The 21,478-nt window shown below is 43.9% G+C and overlaps 1 protein-coding gene across 6 annotated transcripts in view; it reads left to right on the top strand.

The window, feature by feature from the left end:
• PARVA (parvin alpha) overlaps window positions 1–21,478 on the top strand; it is a 238,667-nt gene that overhangs the window by 46,992 nt on the left and 170,197 nt on the right. Inside the window, exon 2 of one of the 6 annotated variants that reach the window (XM_075927860.2) lies at window positions 11,875–11,944. The exons of 4 other annotated variants lie outside the window; for them this stretch is intronic. In XM_075927860.2, coding sequence (XP_075783975.2) covers window positions 11,875–11,944 — 70 coding nt within the window. Of the gene's footprint in view, window positions 1–11,874; window positions 11,945–16,414; window positions 16,489–21,478 lie in introns of those variants that run through there. One more of the 6 variants, XM_075927864.2, reaches the window with a different exon arrangement.

The following is a 21,478-nucleotide window of genomic DNA, read 5'->3' as shown; positions in this document are numbered from 1 at the left end:
AAGTCCTGGCCCCCAGATCTCCCACCCACTGCCAGACCTAACCCATAGAACCCTTCACTATCCCCCAGCACCAGCTACTGACCCCAGAGTCCCCTGCACCCAACCCCCGTCAGTGCCAGCCTCCTGCCCTCAGATCCCCCAGTGCCAGGCCCCCATCCCAGACATCTCAGTGCCAGCCTCCTGCCCCTTAGAGCCCTCCCTACCAGGCCGCAAGTATTAACCTCCTGTTTCCAGAGCTCCATTACATCTAGCCTCCCAGAACCCAGTGCCAGCCTCCAATATTAGCACCGTCCCCACAGATCTCAGTGCCAGCCCTGCCCCCATAATGCCCCCAACTACTAGTTCAGCCTCCAGAGCCTCCAGCACTAGCCCTGCCTCTGGAGCCCCCAGTGCCTGCCCCATTCCCCTCACCTAGTACTGCGCTGCTGCCCGCATCACGGCGTTTCTGGGGGCCGGGGCTGGGGTTCACTGCCCAGTGCCTCCTCTCTTGCTGCGGCTGTTGGGAGAGGTGTGTCATGGACGGAGTCTCCTCCAGCTGCAGAAGAGCAGTTTGCTGCATGGCCAGAGGGCTGCGCGGCTGGGAGAAGACCCTTCCCCTGCCCATCCCTGGTTGGCTGAGAGGCAGGGCAGGACATGCCTCTCCCAAGAGCTGCAATGAGAGCCATGTGCCCCAGCCACAGTCCCCAGAGCCGCTGTGGCCTGGCAGCAGGCTGCAGCCCAGCTATTGCAAATTGCCGGTCTATACTATTGTAAATTCCACCATGCAAAATCGAATTTAGTATTACTCCTCGTGAAAAGCAGGGGTACCAAAATTGACTTCAGGAGTCCTTAAAGTTGATGGAACGGGCTTTAGTAGCATGGACACATTTAGAAAATTGACCTTATGTGTCTAAATTCAACCTAAATTCCTACGGTAGAGCAGTCCTCAGGGAATTTTACCTTCCAGAGAATGAAGGTAAAATTCCCTGAGGACTGCTCTACCGTAGGAATTTTCTTTGCTTCAGTCTTCACGGCTGAGGACGTTGGGGAGATTCCCGAATCTGCACCGTCCTTTGTGGGTGATGAATCTGAGGAACTGTCCCGGATTGAAGTGTCATTAGAGGAGGTTTTGGAACAAATAGAAAAACTTAATGTTAATAAATCTCCGGGACCGGATGGCATTCATCCAAGGGCTCTAAAAGAACTAAAATGGGAAATTGCTGAGCTATTATCTGTGGTTTGTAACCTATCCTTTAAATCGGCTTCCGTACCTAATGACTGGAAGGTAGCCAACGAGACACCAATATTTAAAAAGGGCTTTAGAGGCGATCCTGGCAATTACAGACTGGTAAATCAAACTTCAGTACCAGGGAAATTAGTCGAAACAATAGTAAAGAATAAAATTGTGAAGCATGTAGAAGAACATAATTTGTTGGACAAAAGTCAACATGGTTTCTGTAAAGGGAAATCCTGTCTTACTAATCTATTAGGGTATGTCTACACTACAGCGCTAATTCAAACTAACTTAGTTCGAATTAGTTAATTCGAACTAAGCTAATTCGAACTAACGAATCTAGAACTAAAAACTAGTTCGAATTAGCGTTTTGCTAATTCTAACTAGCGCATCCACATTAAGTAGACCCTGAAGCGGGGTTAAGGATGGCCGGAAGCAGTGCCGGCAGGGCATCAGAGGAGGACTTAGAGCGTGGAGATGCTGTCTCAGGCTAGCCGAGGGCTGTGCTTAAAGGGTCCCGACCCCCACCCCGGACAGACAGTTCTCAGGGGTGCCCCGCTTGCAAAGCAGTCCTGGCTTGGAGTGCCCTGAGTGCCCACACTGGGCACATCACAGCACTCAGCCATCAGCCCGGCTGCACTTGCCGCAGGCTGCCATCTGGGGAGAGGAGGCAATTGGGGGGCTGCAGAAGAGCTTCCACCCCCAGAATCCCGCAGAGCCATCCCAGTCCTCCACCTCGGGGGCTCGTGCCCCATTCCTCCCTCACCTCCTTCCACTTACCCTTCCCTAGCCCCTCTTCTTGATGTACAAAATAAAGATAACGTGTCTTCCAAAATGGAATCTGTCTTTATTGAACAAAACTGGGGGAGACTGGGAAAAGGAGGTGGGAGGGGGAAGAGAGAGGCTGGGAGAGGGGAGGGCAACTAAAATGATCAGGGGTTGGGAACAGGTCCCATATGAAGAGAGGCTAAAGAGACTGGGACTTTTCAGCTTAGAAAAGAGGAGACGGAGGGGGGACAGGATAGAGGTCTCTAAAAGCAGGAGTTGGGTGGAGACGGTGCATACAGAAAAGTTCTTCATTAGTTCCCATAAAGAAGGACTAGAGGACACCAAAGGAAAGGAATGGGTAGCAGGCTTCAAACTAGTAAGAGAAAGTTGTTCTTCACAAAAGCAAAGAGTCAACCTGTGGAACTCCTTGCTGCAGGAGGCTGTGAAGGCTAGAACTGGAACAGAGTTTAAAGGGAAGTGAGATCAAGTCATGGAGGTTGGGTCCATGGAGTGGTATTATCCAGGGGGTAGGAGTGGTGTCCCTGCCCAAGGTTTGTGGAAGGCTGGAGAGGGATGGCACGAGACAAATGGTTTGGTCACTGTCTTCGGTCCATCCCCTCCAGGGTCCCTAGGGTTGGCTGCTGTCGGCAGACAGGCTACTGGGCTAGATGGACCTTTGATCTGACCCAGGACGGCCATTGTAAACTCAGGGCTCAGGGTCAGGGGTCTCAGTGGACCACCTTGATTCTCTTTAACACCTGCTCCTGGGTGGCCAGGCTGGCAGCTCTCCTACCCAAGCCGGCCACTTTCCTGTGCCTAGTGCGGAGATCGTGGACAAGGTCCACGATGACCGCACTAGCCCAGGCGGGTGCCTGCCTCTTGCGGTCCCGGGCAAGCTCCCAGGAGCCGCCAGCCTGGTCCCGGGAAGAGGGGGAGGGCTGGGGTGCATTAGGTGGGCGGCTCGATCCATGCCAGGTGCAGGGTCTGCTGGCTGGGTGCTGGCAGGCTTGCACCTGGCACGGGCACCGTAGCCAGCCTGTGCCCCTTTAAGAGGTTCGGGGCCGGGAGGGGGGCAATAGAGTTTCCCTGGTGTTGGCCAGAGTGGCCACCAGGGAAACCTGGGGAGGGCTAGCCTCCCACTAGTTTGAATTAAGGGGCTACACACCCCTTAATTCGAACTAGCTAGTTTGAACTAGGCTTAATCCTCGTAAAATGAGGATTACCTAGTTCGAACTAAGCGCTCCGTTAGTTCGAATTAAATTCGAACTAACGGAGCGCTAGTGTAGCGCCTATGAAAGTTAGTTCGAACTAACGTCTGTTAGTTCGAACTAACTTTGTAGTGTAGACATACCCTTAGAGTTCTTTGAAGGGGTTCATAGAATCATAGAATAATAGGACTGGAAGGGACCTCGAGAGGTCATCGAGTCCAGCCCCCCACCCTCAAGGCAGGATCAAGCTCCGTCTACACCATCCCTGACAGATGTCTATCTAACCTGTTCTTAAATATCTCCAGAGAGGGAGATTCCACCACCTCCCTTGGCAATTTATTCCAATATTTGACCACCCTGACAGTTAGGAATTTTTTCCTAATGTCCAATCTAAACCTCCCCTGTTGCACTTTAAGCCCATTACTCCTTGTCCTGTCCTCAGAAACCAAGAGGAACAAATTTTCGCCTTCCTCCTTGTGACACCCTTTTAGATATTTGAAAACCGCTATCATGTCCCCCCTTAATCTTCTTTTTTCCAAACTAAACAAGCCCAGTTCATGAAGCCTGGCTTCATAGGTCATGTTCTCTAAACCTTTAATCATTCTTGTCGCTCTTCTCTGTACCCTTTCCAATTTCTCCACATCTTTCTTGAAATATGGCGCCCAGAACTGGACACTGTACTCCAGCTGAGGCCTAACTAGTGCAGAGTAGAGCGGCAGAATGACTTCACGAGTTTTGCTTACAACACACCTGTTGATACAACCTAGAATCATATTTGCTTTTTTTGCAACAGCATCACACTGTTGGCTCATATTCAACTTGTGGTCCACTATGACCCCTAGATCCCTTTCCGCCATGCTCCTTCCTAGACAGTCGCTTCCCATCTTGTATGTATGGAACTGATTGTTCCTTCCTAAGTGGAGCACTTTGCATTTCTCTTTATTAAACCTCATCCTGTTTACCTCTGACCATTTCTCTAACTTGCTAAGGTCATTTTGATTTATGTCCCTATCCTTCAAAAAAGTCGCAACCCCACCCAGTTTGGTATCATCTGCAAACTTAATAAGCGTACTCTCTATCCCAATATCTACATCATTGATGAAGATATTGAACAGTACGGGTCCCAAAACAGACCCTTGCGGAACTCCACTTGTTATCCCTTTCCAGCAGGATTTAGCACCGTTAACAACAACTCTCTGACTACGGTTATCCAGCCAATTATGCACCCACCTTATCGTGGCCCTATCTAAGTTATATTTGCCTAGTTTATCAATAAGAATATCATGCGAGACCGTATCAAATGCCTTACTAAAGTCTAGGTATATGACATCCACCGCTTCTCCCTTATCCACAAGGCTCGTTATCCTATCAAAGAAAGCTATCAGATTAGTTTGGCATGACTTGTTCTTCACAAACCCATGCTGGCTATTCCCTATCACTTTATTACCTTCCAAGTGTTTGCATATGATTTCCTTAATTACCTGCTCCATTATCTTCCCTGGGACAGATGTTAAACTGACCGGTCTGTAGTTTCCTGGGTTGTTCTTATTCCCCTTTTTATAGATGGGCACAATATTTGCCCTTTTCCAGTCTTCTGGAATCTCCCCTGTCTGCCATGATTTTTCAAAGATCATAGCTAAAGGCTCAGATAACTCCTCTATCAGCTCCTTGAGTATCCTGGGATGCATTTCATCAGGACCTAGTGACTTGCTGACATCTAACTTTCCTAAGTGATTTTTAACTTGTTCTTTGTGTATCCTATCTTCTAAACTTACCCTCTCTCTGCTTGTATTCACTACGTTAGGCACACCTCCAGATTTCTTGGTGAAGACCGAAATAAAGAAGTCATTGAGCATCTCTGCCATTTCCAAGTTTCCTGTTACTGCTTCTCCCTCCTCACTAAGCAGTGGGCCTACCCTGTCCTTGGTCTTCCTCTTGCTTTTAATGTATTTATAAAAGGTCTTCTTGTTTCCCTTTATGCCTGCAGCTAGTTTGATCTCATTTTGTGCCTTTGCCTTTCTAATCTTGCCCCTGCATTCCCGTGTTGTTTGCCTATATTCATCCTTTATTTGTCCTAGATTCCATTTTTTATATGACTCCTTTTTTATTTTGAGATCATGCAATATCTCCTTGTTAAGCCATGCTGGTCTTTTGCCATATTTTCTATCTTTCCTACACAGCGGAATTGTTTGCTTTTGGGCCCTTAACAACGTCCCTTTGAAATACTTCCAACTCTCCTCAGTTGTTTTTCCCTTCAGTCTTGCTTCCCATGGGCTCTTACTTACAAGTTCTCTGAGCTTATCAAAATCTGCCTTCCTGAAATCCATCACCTCAATTGTGCTGGTCTCCCTTCTACCTTTCCTTAAGATCATGAACTCTTTTATTTCATGATCACTGTCCCCTATACTGTCTTCCACTTTCAAGTTCTCAACTAGTTCCTCCCTATTTGTTAAAACCAAATCCAGAACAGCTTCTCCTCTGGTAGCTTTTTCAACCTTCTGAAACAGAAAGTTGTCTCCAATGCAGTCCAGAAACTTATTGGATAGCCTGTGCCCCGCTGTGTTAGTTTCCCAACATATGTCTGGATAGTTGAAGTCCCCCATCACCACCAAATCTTGGGCTTTGGATAGTTTTGTTAATTGTTTAAAAAAGGCCTCATCCACCTCTTCCACCTGGCTAGGTGGCCTGTAGTAGACTCCTAGCATGATATCACCCTCCTTTTTTACCCCTTTTAGCTTAACCCAGAGACTCTCTACACAGCTATCTCCTACGTTCATCTCCACTTCAGTCCAAGTGTGTACATTTTTACACAAGCATGCGGGTTAACAAGCATGCGGATGAGGGGGATCCAGTAGATATAGTATACTTGGATTTTCAGAAAGCCTTTGACAAGGTCCCTCACCAAAGGCTCTTGTGTAAATTACTTGGCCATGGGATAAGAGGGAAGGTCCTTTCTTGGATTGAGAACTGGTTAAAAGACAGGAAACAAAGGGTAGGAATAAATGGTACATTTTCAGAATGGAGAGGGGTAACTAGTGGTGTCACCCAAGGGTCAGTCCTGGGACCAATCCTTTTCAACTTATTCATAAATGATCTGGAGAAAGGGGTAAGCAGTGAGGTAATAAAGTTTGCGGATAATACCAAACTGTTTAGAATAGTCAAGACAGAAGCAGACTGTGAGGGACTCCAAGAAGATCTCACCAAACTCAGTGATTGGGCAGCAAAATGGCAAATGAAATTTAATGTGGATAAGTGTAAAGTAATGCACTTTGGGAAAAATAACCCCAACTATATGTACAGTATGATGGGGGCAAACTTGGCTACGATATATCAGGAAAGGGATCTTAGAGTTATCGTGGACAGTTCTCTGAAAACTTCCATGAAGTGTGCAGCGGCGGTCAAAAAGGCAAATAGGTTGCTAGGAATTATTAGGAAAGGGATAGAAAATAAGACCCAGAATGTCTTAGTGCCCCTGTATAAAACTATGGTACGCCCACATCTTGAATACTGTGTACAGATGTGGTCTCCTCACCTCAAAAAAGATATTTTGGCCTTGGAAAGGGTTCAGAAAGGGCAACTAAAATGATTAGGGGTTTGGGGCAGGTCCCATATGAGGAGAGGTTAAAGCGACTGGGACTTTTCAGTTTAGAAAAGAGGAGACTGAGGGGGAATGTGATAGGGGTATATAAAATCATGAGTGGTGTGGAGAGGGCCGATAAAGAAAAGTTATTTATTAGTTCCCTAAATAGAAGAACTAGAGGACACCAAATTAAATTAATGGGTAGCAGGTTTAAAACTAATAAAAGAAAGTTCTTCTTCACACAGCGTGTAGTCAACCTGTGGAACTCCTTGCCAGAGGAGGCTATAAAGGCTAGGACTATAATAGAGTTTAAAGAGAAGCTAGATAATTTCATGGAGGTTAGGTCCATAAAAGGCTATTAGCCAGGGGATAAAATGGTGTCCTTGGCCTCTGTTTTTCAGGGGCTGGAGAGAAATGGCAGGAGACAAATCGCTTGATCATTGTCTTTGGTCCACCCTCTCTGGGGCACCTGGTGCTGGCCACTGTCGGTAGACAGGATACTGGGCTAGAAGGACCTTTGGTCTGACCCAGTACGGCCGTTCTTATGTTCTTATGTAATGAAATTAGATTATGTTTTTAAACAATTATTTCTCCCAGAGATCAGAATTATTGGTAGTTTTTTTTACTTCTGTTATGTACCGTAAAATTGCGAGTATAATGTGCACCTATGTATAATGCACACCCTGACTTTGGAATCTTAGCGTAATGAAAACATCTGAACTCCTATGTATAATGCTCCCTGGGCTTTGAAGCCATCAAGCTTAGCAGCCCCACAACTTCTACCAACATGTGGCTGTCCCGGGCTGCAGGAGAGCGGGCGGGAGGGATGTGCCGCTCCCACCTGCAGGCTCGCCCTGGAAATGCGTGCGCAGCCCAGGGAGCTGGCAGTGGAGTTTGAAACTTGCCCCCCGCCCTCTGCCCCTGCCGGACAGCTGCCTGTGCATCGCGTCAGAACCAAGCCCAGCCTCGCCTGCTTCCCGGAGGCAGCCGCAGGACACACCTGCAGGCTCGCCTAGGAGGTTTGAGCTGCACAGCCTCTTCCCTCCCTGGTACTCGCCGAGCTCATGCCTGCCGCAGGGACCCCCGGGCGCAGCCTGAGGTAGCACTGTCCGGGGGTAATGAGGAGTAACGTTAGTTCGAACCAAGGGGTTTGATTTAAACTAATGTGGCCTGGAGCGCACTTCCTGGTTCGAATCAGCTGGCAATCAGAATAGCGCATGGGCGAGATTATGCTAATGAAGCACAGGATATTTAAATCCCTGCTTCATTAGCAATTTCGGTTGTCTACATTTGCATCCCTAGTTCAAACTAGGGTGCAAGTGTAGATGTACCCTTACTGATTTAGCGAGTACGAGTTTTACTCTGCATTCTCCAAAATCAATATTAGCCAAGAGTTGAGAGGAGAGGTTCAAATTAGGTGCAATACACAATTAGAATATCTTCACTGTGTTGTCTAGAAAGGTATAATATGTACATTGTTGTATGGTAACTTTTTATACTTCAAAACTAGAATAACCATGAAAGTTTGTCCTCGTAAATCATATGTTCCTTTTGGTGCGTGACCTGCAATGATTTTTTTTGTACTGCAATATTGTTTATACTGTAAATCTCATAAATTTTGCTGGGTCTGTAAATAGTTTTATAATTGATGCTTACTAGCTAGGCTTAATTGTTTCAATGTGATCAACCTAAGTTTCAAATGTGAATCTAACTTTTTAACCCTATTAATCATAAAACTGTCTGACACAGCTTGTATACAGTAACTCCTGGGTTTTTTAACTCATGTGTGAGTCATGAGCATATGCTAAGTGATTTCTAAAGGGAAAAATAAAACCCAACACTTCCTCCCTCTAACAATTATTTGGAAACTAAAAATGTAGCATATTTATGCAGTACATACTCCAATGATCTTTTATATAATGGTTTCAATGAAAATGAGTCTTGTTTTGTCATACTATTTAAAAAGGAGTTTATCAACATATGCTGCAGCATGGTGGTGGAAGAATTTGTTGGAGTATGGGATTGGAAATGTGTGTGCTGTGCTTTACCTAGAAATTAGATACAGCAATGCTTAGTTCTTGTGGAACTAAAGCCAGAAACCAAAGGGATATGAAATTCCCTGATTGTGTTGTTTACTCTCAGAGAAAAACTCCAACTCTGCTTTGTCTTTTTTTGCTTAATCTTTTCTTTTTCCAAAAACATTTTAGAATGAACTAAAAAGACAGAAAAGGAAGTAATTAAATTTTCTAGTTCAATAAATTATTTTTTTTTACCCTGCCATTAAAATTTTGGGGAAAAAATCCTATGGAGCCAAATTCTGTTCTCAGTTACAGTCAGGCAACATGGGATTGCACAGCTGTAACGGAAGCCAATATTTAACCCACTCCATGCACAGTTATTGTAAACTGTCTTGTGAAAAGAAGTTACTCGGTACTGCTGAGTGTCTGCTTACGAAAAATCTCTTTTGGCTTTGATGCATCTGCGGTGGTGTTTGCAGAAGGCAAATGGGCACATTTAACACATGTAAACTGCCTATATATAATGCCGTTTAACGCTCACATGACTCTCTGGGCTGTGCCTGTTCCACTGAAGCCAATGGGAGTATCAGTGTTGGCTAATGCAGCCTTGTGTCTTACATCTGCTAAGTACTTTACAGACTTTTAATTACAAGTTGAACCTCCAAAGCAGGAGACTCGGGTCCCTCAGCATCCTTAGTCCAGAAGGACCACAAATATTCCTGGACCAGAGAGTCTCAGTGGAGTGCTGGCGACTGGGCTCCCCGCAGCTGTGCTGCCTGGCTTGCCCCAGCTGGGCTGCTAAGCCTGACCCAGCGGGACTGACCAGTAGGACAGGAAGCCCAGTGCACTGGAAAGTGGGCTGGAGCTCAGCTGTCCGGCTTAGCAGGGAAGGCGGAAGGACCAGCAGGGCTGGCGATGGGGGGAAGGGGAAAGCTGTCTGGGAGGCTGGTGGCTGGTCTAGGACTGGGGCGGGTGGTAGCAGGGGGACCAAATATGACCTCCTCTGGTCTGGCAAAATCCCTCACCTGGGACCAGTGGTCCCGAGGTTGCCAAACCAGGGAGGTTCAACCTTTATTTCCGATAATACCTTTGTGATATGTATAAGTATTATTCCCATTTTACACATGGGGAGGCTGAAGCGCAGCAGCCTGCTTGTTGTGACACCACATAATGCCATGAAAGAGCCAAATTAGTGCTCATGTGTTTTTGGCTCTGACTGCATGTTTACGCTGCAGATGTGATTGCAGCAGGTTGCTAAAAGTATCAGGGAAGTTGAAGCAGCACACACAGTGGCATAGACTAACTGCTGAAGTACATACCAAGGGTCTCGGGGAGGCTTATACTCAGACTGCTAGGCAGTACTGCTGCCATTGCCTCCACGGCTTCATAGCTATTATTGGCAAGTTTTATCAAAGCTAGCTTAGGGCATTCTCACATCTGGTGTAATCACAGTTGCAGTGTAGGCACACCTTCAGTCCTGTGTTCAGTATGCTAGATTACACTGCCTCTTAAATATTTAACATACTCGCTTTCTTCCCTTTGTGTTACTTTCCTCCTCCATTCTCTTCTCCCAAGTCATTTTAATTCTTGCTTTGCTCCTTTTCCTTTGGTGCACTTGTTGACTTGCATGTCCATCTAATACCAAAAGAAGAAGGAGTTGATGGCATTAGCAAAAAGCTGGGCTGGGATTTATGTTACTTGTTTTACTTTCTTGTGACCCTCCTTTAACTTTTTACTTTATTTAAAAAAACATCTTTTAGTTCAGGCATTTGTTTGCGGCCTGCGGTGCAGTTTGGCTTTACATGGGGCTCAAGACAGCTCACGGATGGGAGCCAAAACAAAAAAGTAGTCAATATAATGGTCTTCTGTTGATATGCGTTTTAGTAGTTAAATTCCTGAACTCTCAGGGTATATCTACACTACCCCGCTAGTTTGAACTAGCGGGGGTAATGTAGTCATCCGCAGTTGCAAATGAAGCCCGGGATTTGAATTTCCCGGGCTTCATTTGCATGAAGCCAGCCGGCGCCATTTTTAAATGCCGGCTAGTTCGGACCCTGTGCCACGCGGCTACACGCGGCACGGACTAGCTAGTTCGGATTAGGCTGGATGAGGTGGAACGAGGTATACAGCTAGTTCGGATTAGAAGCCTAATCCGAACTAGCTAGTCCGTGCCGCGTGTAGCCGCGCGGCACGGGGTTCGAACTAGCCGGCATTTAAAAATGGCGCCGGCCGGCTTCATGCAAATGAAGCCTGGGAAATTCAAATCCCGGGCTTCATTTGCAACTGCGGATGACTACATTACCCCCGCTAGTTCGAACTAGCGGGGTAGTGTAGACATACCCTCATTGCTCATTAAAAGAGCTGTCATATGGGTGGAAATTGGGTAAATATTGCATTTTTATTAATATCAGTGGAACTGACTTAAATGGGGCCTTCATGTTGTGTAGTCTTGCCTTAATCTTTGTAGTCATGTCCTTTTGTGTGAAATAAGTTATTTACATATATTTGCATATACATTTGCATGTCTATGGAACCACATTTAAGTTGCGGTCCTCCGCATGTGCTATGAGTATCATTGTAGACCTTGGAGCTTCCGAAGTTGAGTAGCCCTCATTTAGTTTTTCAGGGCCTGTTTGTTTATAGCCTGAAGAATTATAATTTTACTTACATAGTTAATAGCTGTGTGCCTAAATGTTTGTAGGATCAGGCCATTAGTTTATAAATTGATTATGAGTTGAAACCTGCCCTCCCCAAAACAAAATAAAAATCCATACGTAGAACTGTTTGATAGAGGCTTACGGAAGAGCCCAGAAACTTTTTGTAGAAAATATTATATGTAAATGTTGCTGACAAGCCGAGATTACAACATAGGAGAGCTCTGTGGAGTGCGAAAAGAGAGACTGAATTTCTCTGGGCACTGAATCTGTTGTGTGTCAGGAACTCTAGCATTTTATCAGCTTAAAAATGAATTGTGTATAGACGAAACCATACTGCGTGGTTCCCTGTTTTACTCAAGGAGTTAACAGTCTGGGGCTGTGCTTGATGAACCAGATGGTCTTTAACAGTAACATTGTTCATATTGTTTAGATTATCCTGTTGCAAGTACAGTGCCTCGTTTACCTTTTATGGAAGAAAGTGTGGAGAATTGACCACAGATGTAAGTAACCAAGCATGATGGCTGAGGCAATACTTACCAGGCCTCCCTCTCTAGCATGTTTGATTCTGCAGATAAAAATAAATAGAGAAATGTGAGGCAGCATGAGAAATAGCTAGTGTTACCTACTTAAGAATTGAATTTGAACTCTCAGAGCTATTAAAATCTTTATTTTTTTTAAACTAAGACTTCTTCCTTTTGGATTGATTTCAGTAGTATGCCACACTCAGCCTGAATGTGGATTTTACCCAGGTACTAAATAGCACATAATTATATATTTTTCCATCCTGTTGAAAAGGGAGGAGAAGTCAGCTATACTGATCTCAAACACAGTTTATGACCCAAAAACCTTCCTGAGGAGATTGGTGCCCATTTTGTGCTGTAATGAGCGTGTACATTCCCCATTAATATTGATTTGATTGGTATCATAAGCAAAGGCTGTGCCAAATTCATTAGAGCTTGTCCATTGTTATGCCTAATCATGCATTACTGAGTCTATGCTGCGTCTTGAAAGGCAATCCCAGATAGAAATAAACTTTTTTAGACAAGTATCTCTTTTGTGCTGTATCTGGAATTGGAAGGCACAGTGCTTAAACAGAACAAAGGAAAACCATCGCAAATGAAAGCAATAAATCCTGTTTTATTAAGTCCTTTTATTTCCTATCACTTTTCTTTCCTTCATTTCCTTCCTCTTATTAGGAGCTGTTGTCAAACGGCATTTACTTCTGGCAAGAGGTTCCCTTCAGAGCTCTAAAGCTGACACCGCTGCATTTGCATGCAGGTGCTACTGCAATAGAGTGCAGCCCCTCTTGCTGCATGCCCCCATCGGATTAGAGAGGGCTGCAAACCTTTTCACTACTTGTGCATCCAGAAACTGGAAAAACTCCAATTTGGTTTTATGAACTGAATGTTCTGGCTTGTGTCCCTTTAGCCCGGGGCTGGGCAAGATCCTGTGAGTGAGACGGATCCAGCCTGCCTAGACCTTGACCCAGCCCGCAGTAGCAGCCACTTGGCATGCACAAGCCCTTTAAGTAGAAGCAATCGAAAGGGCTCGCAGCTGCTGGACCTGCTGCTAACGCGTTGCCTGGGAGCTGTCGGTGAGGCACAAGCCCTTTCAGCTCCTGCTATTTAAAGGGCTCGCGCCTTTTGGGCAGCTGGCAGGCAGGACGGTATCAGTCGCTGGCAGGCACAAGCCCTTTAAATTGCTGCTAAAGGGCTCACAGCTCCTGTCCCCGCCGCTAATGCATTGCCTTGCAGCCGCCTGGAGCTGTGAGCCGGGAACCTTTTAATAGCAGCAACTGAAAAGGCGTCAGGCTTGCAGCTGCCAGGCAACGGATTAGCAGCAGGACCAGGAGCTGCGAGCCCTTTGGTGTGTCTTTCATTCCAAGCCTCCACCCCGGACAACTCTGATGCGGAGGCTTGTCCCCAGCACAGTCCCATCTGCTCCAGGTCCTGCCCCTTCCATTGGCTGGAACTCAGGGGCAAGAACCCCAGGGCAAGCAAAACTTGGGGTAGGCTAGCTCCCAACCCTGCCCCTTCTACCTGAGGTCCCGCCCCTTCTACCCAAGGCCCTGCTGCTTTTGGAGTTGCCCACGACCACTTCTGAAATTTATGAAGTGGCCCGCCTTCAAAAATGATTGCCCACCCCGCTTTAGACTATGGTTGAAAACAAGATGGCAGCTTTTTTTACCTTTAGGCTACGTCTAGACTGGCATTTTCCGAAAATGCTTTTAACGGAAAAGTTTTCTGTTAAAAGCATTTTAGGAAAAGAGCATCTAGATTGGCACGGATGCTTTTCTGCAAAAACACTTTTTGCGGAAAAGCGTCCATGGCCAATCTAGACGCACTTTTGCGCAAAAAAGCCCCGATTGCCATTTTCGCGATCGGGGCTTTTTTGCGCAAAACAAATCTCAGCTGTCTACACTGGCCCTTTTGCGTAAAAGTTTAGCGCAAAAGTTTTGCGCAAAAGGGACTTTTGCCCGAACGGGAGCAGCATAGTATTTCCGCAAAAAGCACTGATTTCTTACAGTAGGAAGTCAGTGCTTTTGCGGAAATTCAAGCGGCCAGTGTAGACAGCTGGCAAGTTTTTCCGGAAAAGCGGCTGATTTTCCAGAAAAACTGGCCAGTCTAGACACAGCCTTACAGTAACACAGTTCGTTGTTATACCTAGACTTAAATAAAAGATGTTTCCACTCTGTCTGTGCTTTTGATCATCATTTTGAGAACACATTGAGCTTTTGTTATGTAAAGTGAAACTTTAATGAATTCCAGATGCATGGAGTAACTAAGGGTGGAACTTGGCCCCATTTTTCTAACACTGTGCACACATTTTATTAATACAAATTGTCATTAAAAATTGTTCTGCAGGAGAAATATTCATTACACTGAAGGAGTTGCAGGATGTTTGAAATTAAACTGCAAATTATGCAATATAAATTACTAACATTAAAGTAAAAAAAGTTAGCATTTTTTTCTGTGGTGTAAGGATGTTAGCTATTGTATAATTGCTTAGTTGTGTAAACACATAAAATATGATTGGTTACATGACTATTTGGTAGTCCCTAGGGGTGGGGCCAGCAGCCAGTGCACTGTGGCCCCATGCTCGGGGAGCTCTCTGCAACTCTGTGCTGCTGCCTCTCTATTTAAAAACCAACTCCCCTCGCAAATTGTCTGCCTGCCACCCTGTGCTTAGCAGCAGCCCCTGTCTATGAGGATCCGAGCTCCCCACGGACAGAGATGGGGAGCTTGGATTCCCTGCAGACATGGCTGCTGCCACGAAGCAGCCTCTGTCAGCCCAGGCTCACTGCGGACAGAGGCTGCTCCAGAGGATGCAGAACAGTATCTGTCCAGAGGGACTTTGAAGCCACTGTTCACGACAGCCTCCTCTGCCCTACTCCACCCCCACACTGCTGCCTCTGATTGAGGGAGCAGGGCTGGGGGGGAAGGGGCAGGAGGCATCATGGACCTGGTGCTGCGGGGAACTAGCTTTTAAGCCAGCTCCTTCCAGCACCGGCTCCTGCTTGCCCCCTCTCACTTCCTCTGTAGGAGGCAGCTATGGGACTGACGGAGCCTATGCGTGAGGGGAGCTGGCTTGAAAGCTGGCTCCCCACACATATTTGCTCCTGCCTGCCCCTCTCACCCTCCGCATTGCTACCTCTTTATCAGAGGCTATAGCATGGGGTTGGGGGTGACAGACAGATTTGATGCTCATCGGGAGCCTGCTTAAAGCCAGCTCCTCACAGGTACCGGCTCCCAGTTCCCTCCACCCACCCCCCACCCCTGCCATTGCCTCTGATACAGAGGCAGCAAGGGGGGGAGAGTGCATGTAGTCAGTAGGATTAACCGATAAACCTAGGTTTATTGGTTAATCATTTATTTGACTGTACACTAATGTCCCTAGTATGGAGAAGAAAATAGGCTTTTACCTTTCAAATAGAAAATATGGTAATAAATACATATTTAAGAGAGTGACTAGGCCAGTCTCTAGTACTTGGATTAAGTTCTTGTAGATCACAAATAAAAATAAGTGTGAAGCTTGAATGAGTTAGTGGACTAAAGCAAGGAACTACAAGCTTGGAGCTCCTTAATTCTAATTCTGGCCCTGTTATGGGGTACTGGGGAAATCCCCTCTTTGTAGTGACAAACCCTTACCTCAAAGTGATATTGTGAGGTTAAATTGTAGTTTTAGTCTGAAAAGTGACCTGATAAAAGTGGTGTTTTCATACACAATGGATCTGCTGCTCACTGAGCATGCTTAGAGCCATATCTGCTTGCTTCAGTGACAAAAATTACGTTTTATTTTTCTACTCCTGCTAGTGTTGCAGAAACTGCACAGGTATGGGAGAAGGAGCTTGATGCAATTCTGGCTGATACATCACCAACAGGCTTGCTTTAAAAATTCATATTGCTGGGCAAAACTCTACCCACTCTTATTTGTGAAACTCCTTTGAAGTCAATTGCTCAAATGACATTGAGGGAAGAATGTGGCTGGCAGATTCTTTATTACTGCTAAAGATGGACAAGATAGTTTTACTGATTCCTGGCTGTGTTTGGAGAGCTGTCCATTAGAAAGTTGAAATCAGCTAGTTAAAATTTGTGCAACATTTTGCAATCTTACATTGTAAAATCTGATAAGCAGTAATGGTTTCAAAACAAAGCCAATATCTATCCTTATTGTCATAATTACCAGAAAAAGTGCAGACAACTAGATTTTATGTTTATAGGGGGTATTTTTCATGACAGTTGTGCAAGGCTGATATCTTTCTCCTGCTTTTTAGCTTCTTCAACTAATGTTTCCAGAAAAGATTGGAATCAGTCCAGGGGGTTCAGTGTTCTGGTTTTAATTTATGAGACCTGTAAGTGTAGTGAGTGTCAAAGCAGGACTTTCTAAAGATTAGCACTAAGTTCCTGTATTTTAATCTGGATGCCCAATAGGTAACTGTGGTTTTATTTTTGTTTTAAACAATCATGTAGCTCCAGAAGGATGGCAGCAGGAGAGAAATTTTCTGTTACAACCAACCCAGAGTAGTGTCCTGCTGGTCTGTTGGGTAAGGAAAGTTTTAGTGGACTACCAACTTAAGAAAATATATCATCTTTGTTATATGAAGCTGACAGGTGAAAGGATGAATAGAGAAGTACTGCAGTAAGCACTGCCTTCTGGGGCCAATGCTATAGTATACCAAACTGGCTCAACTATTTGGTAGCATGCCAGATATACCACAAACTCAGAGACAAGTGATGAGGGCATTTAGGTTTTAGGCCCTGTAGATACTAGCATCTGGTAGATTAACAATAACTATCATCACATAAACTCAATTGAAAGAATTTTCACTTACTAGGACTGTCCAAAAAGAAAGGGGAATGTTATTCCCTTACTAGGATGGCTTAGTCACTGACAACTGAAGATTAACATAGTAATTACTTATTGTTCAATTAGAGTTGTAGAAAGGTAATAACATGCTCAACAGGGTCATAGAAAAGGGATTTGCTTACTTTTTCCCCTTGTTCCATGGCATCCCGTTTCCTAGTTCACAGAGGAGCTGGAATGATATTAAAATTAGAGATGGGTCCAAACTGGAAACATTTTTCCATGCCTTTATACTGATGGTTTACACAAAACAGAACTCAGGATCTGAACCATACGTACCAGATTTGGCAAAACCTGATGAATGGCAGACTTTCCAAAACAAAAAGTACCTGCTATGCTCATTATGGATAATAGATCAAAGCTTCATGCTTTCATTTGAGTTTCTTACCTCTTCACCCTAAATATGGTGGTTCAGGCCAAATGGAAATCAATCTGAATTTGCTCCAGTTTTATAAAATCAAACCCCAGCAGGTAAGGTTTAGAAAAAACAAAACACAATTTTCTTAGCTCAGTTCTCTACAAAACATGTTCTTTTTGGCCCTTATAGGGCCTGTGAGGTTCTAGAATTGAATCATTCTTTTTTTTTCCCCAGTAAACTAAATGTACTATTGATCTTTAAAAGGGCTCTGTGCTCTGAATCCTGACATGAAACTTTTTGGGTTTAACATTCAGTATTCAAATACTTATAACAAATGTAAATTCTGTACTGTGTGTCACAGGGACATCCTATTTCCCCAATCCCAAATGTACATAGCAGCAGTTAAAAAACATGATAAACATGAAAACAGCCAAACTGGCTCCATAAAACATCTATATATCTCTGCAAAAGTCACAGGTAATGGTTGATTCAGAGTTGCTTTAGTGAGATGAGAGTGAACTGCTAGGCCTCACAGAAAGGAAAGCAACATTATATGTATAGTATTTACCATGTAATTTAAAAAGCTGCTTGTGCTTTGTTTTACTCAAACTGATAACAAAATATTCTCTGTGCATGACACAGAGAGATTTTGTACTGCTAGTTTCCATCTTGTATTCAAGTGCTTTTCTTCAAAAGTTCTACAGTTCATTAAACTTAGGAATGCAGGTCCTCCTGGGAAGTCACTATGGTCTCATGGCCAAAATACTAGATTGTGACTCAAAAGGAGATGTGCATTCTATTTCTGTCTCTGCCATTCACCTGCTGGCTGATCTTGGGCAAGGCACTTCACTGCTTAGTCAGCTTTCTTATCTGTAAATGGGCGGTAATAATACTTACCTTCCTTTGTAAAATGATCTTTTGATGAAAAGTGCTATCTACATAAGAGCTAGGTGATATTTATTATTATTTTATTTTAAAGATTGCTGAATGGAGGAAATAGATGCTTCTTATTTTTGATACCATGTAAAATATAAAGTCCCCCCCCCCTTCATAATTACCTTGTTACAAACCATTCTACTATTGGTAGAAGCCCGTTTCCATGACTAAAGCTATAATAAAAGCATCCACCATCTATGGTTCCAGGAATATCCAACATATCTGCTGCAATCAGCCAAAAACATAGAGACTGTTATTGAAATGAGTGGTTTTGGTTAATATGTACCACAAAGCAGAAAAAAATTATGCCTATATATTTCGGGGCAGATGTAATTATCAAGAAATTGTGTGTAGAGAGGAATAATGTATGGTTTGGGAATAAAAATGTAAGCCTTGAACTTCCTATCCTGAATATATAAATCATTGCAAGTTTTAAAGCTCTTGCATGACTCATAGAGAGGTCATTGACCAAATTTGCTGATGCAGGCAGGATGAAACAAATTTGGCTACATTTTTATGATTTTTTTCCTGCTGCTGTTAGCTTTTTTTATGTACCCAAAGTCATACAATTTTCCAGAAAGCTGTAGCAACTCTGACATATGGAATTGCTAACCAATTCACTGTCTAGGTGCAGAACTATATGCGAACAGTAGTGTGTCAGTAAATTGCTTATTGTGTGATAGGAAAGTAGCCTCTTAGGAAGCTTATTGCCAGCTAGGTAATATTCTAGAGATAGAGTGAAGAGAACAAAAAAGAAGTGGAGTATATAATGCAGTTTAGCCGATAGGATCCTGAGCTGAAGGAAATTGGAGTCCAAGTAACAAAGGGAAGGCAAAGAGAAAGTGACAACAAAGGAAAGATGGTCTTCTTCAAGTTAAGTTTGAAGGTCAAGAGGCTTAGGCTCTATTCCTGGCTGTGTCACATAGACCCTGGCTCTGTTTATGACTTTTCTTACACCAGTGTAAATCATAGGTAATTACACTAATTTTTCACCCGTGGAAGTGATATTATAACACTAATGCCAGATTCTGCTAGGTATACTTTCACCAAATAGTACCTTCTTTGGCAAGTGGCCTCTTGGAAATCAGTCGTGACTGTAACACTGGAGGAAGGTACTACTTATATGAGTAAGGCTGGCAATATATGGCATTTCGCTCTTGCCAGTTGCTGGATTGGAAGGAGAGGGATATTGTTGAGCATTTCACGATGAAAAGCTTACGAGTGGATTTTTTTATAAGGAATATCTCTGTGGCTATAAGGCACCTGGAGATATGTATATAAATATAATAACAAGTATGAATCTTTCTTCCTCTATGTTTATACTCCTCAAGCTGCTTGCAAGATGAAAGTTGGTGGTCTTGTCATACATTTATTCACACTTGGACCTTTGCTACAGGCACAACAAATAATGATTGCGTAGTGATAGATCTGTTAGTTAATCGACTGAGAGTGTGTCTCTTAATCTGAAGTAGTTTTGATATGAGTGAATCATATTGTGTTAGTAATTTATTTCAGTAGACAATATCATAATAAATTAAACCATAATAAGTCACCAGAACCAGATGGCATTCACCCAAAAGTTCTGATGGAACTCAGATATGACAGAGCTCAAATATGAAATTGCAAAACTACTAACTTTGGTATGTAACTGAGGGTATGTCTATATAGCAAAGTTATTTCGAAATAACAGCTGTTATTTCTAAATAACTGTACTAGCGTCTACACAACCATTCTGTTATTTTGAAATTAATTTGAAATAATGTAGGGCTTATTTTGAAATTGGTAGACCTCATTCCACGAGGAATAGTGCCAATTTCAAAAGTGCTATTTCGAAATAAGCACTGTGTAGACACTTATTTCGAAATAGGGTACCTCCAGCCCTTCCCAGGGTGCCCTGCTGGCCGCCCTGGCCACAAGGCAACTTCTGACCTGATACCTTGTCAGAACTGATTCCAACCAGCCTTAAATGTGAGTCAACGTCCAGTCAGTGTGGACGTGCTATTTCGAAATAGAAAAACGCTATTTCAAAATGCATTTTGAGTGTAGACGTGTCATTTCGAAATAAGCTATTTCAAATTAACTATTTTGAAATAGCTTATTTCGAAATAATGCTGTAGGGTAGCCATACCCTGAATGATTAAACGAGCCTGTCTGTCTAATGTGCTATTTTTTAAAAAAGGCTCCAGAGGTCATCCTGGCAGCAATAGATGGCTAAGCCTAACTTTAGTACCAGGCAAATTTGTTGAAATGATAAAAGAACAGACTTATCACATACATAGATAACCATGTTCTCATGGGGAAGAATCAACACAGCTTTTGTAAAGGGAAATATTCTAATTCTTTGAGCGGGTCAATAAATAGAGCCCTGCAAATCTATAAATATTTGTTTATATCTGCGGGTATCTATATCTAGAATACTGCAAATCTATAGATCTCCATGGATGCGGATATCTGCGGCTTATTTTTGCGGATGCAGACGGATGCAAACACAATTTTTGTATCTGTGCAGGGCTCTATCAATAACATATAGACAAGGGTGATCCATTGAATATATTGTGCTTGAATTTTTTAAAAAGACTTTGACAAGGTCTCTCACCAAAGGCTCTTCAGGAAAGTAAGCAATCATGGGATAAGGAGGGAAGATTCTCTCATGAATCAGTAACTCTTCACCAGATAGAAAACAAAACATAGGAATAATTGATCAGTTTTCATAGTGAAGCACAGTAAACAGTAGTATCCCCATGGATCTGTGCTAGAACTGCTTAAAAAGAGGTAAATAGTAAAGTGGTTACATTTGCAGATGATGCAAAATTAAGCAAGATACTTAATTCCAAAACTGAGTGCAAAGTGTTACAAAGGGAGCTCACTGAGTGACGAGGCAACAAAATGGTATATGAAATTCAGTATTGATAAATATAAAATGGAAAACATAATCCTAGCTCAGGATGCTAAATTTAGATGTATTGGCTAATTGAATAGTTGATGCAATTTGTATCGACTATTCAGTTAGTCGATACGGGCACCTCCGACTTTGAAGTTTAGCAACAGCCTCCAGGGATGCTGCTATACTTCAATGGCAAAAGTGCTGCAGGGAGCACAGAGTCAGCTGGGGATTCAAGCCATCCCCTGTTGGCCCCATGCTCCCCGCGGTGTTTCAAAGAGGCAGCACTGCATGGAGCCTGGGCTCAACTCCCAGCATAAGGCTCCCTACAGCATTTCAAAGCGGCCGCACCACATGGAGCCCAGGGTCAGCATGGGAGTCCCCAGCTGACCCCGGGCTCCACTCATCGCTGCTGCTTTGAAGCACCCCCTTTCTTCCCACTCCCCTCCTTGCTGCCTCTTTCTGATAGAGACAGCAAGAGTGGGGGGAAGTGAC

This window comes from Pelodiscus sinensis, chromosome 5 (genome assembly GCF_052426305.1).
Source record: "Pelodiscus sinensis isolate ZL-2025 chromosome 5, ASM5242630v1, whole genome shotgun sequence".
NCBI lineage: Eukaryota > Metazoa > Chordata > Testudines > Trionychidae > Pelodiscus > Pelodiscus sinensis.
The sequence above is the reverse complement of the archived record's forward strand: the minus strand, read 5'-3'. Positions and strand labels throughout refer to the sequence as shown.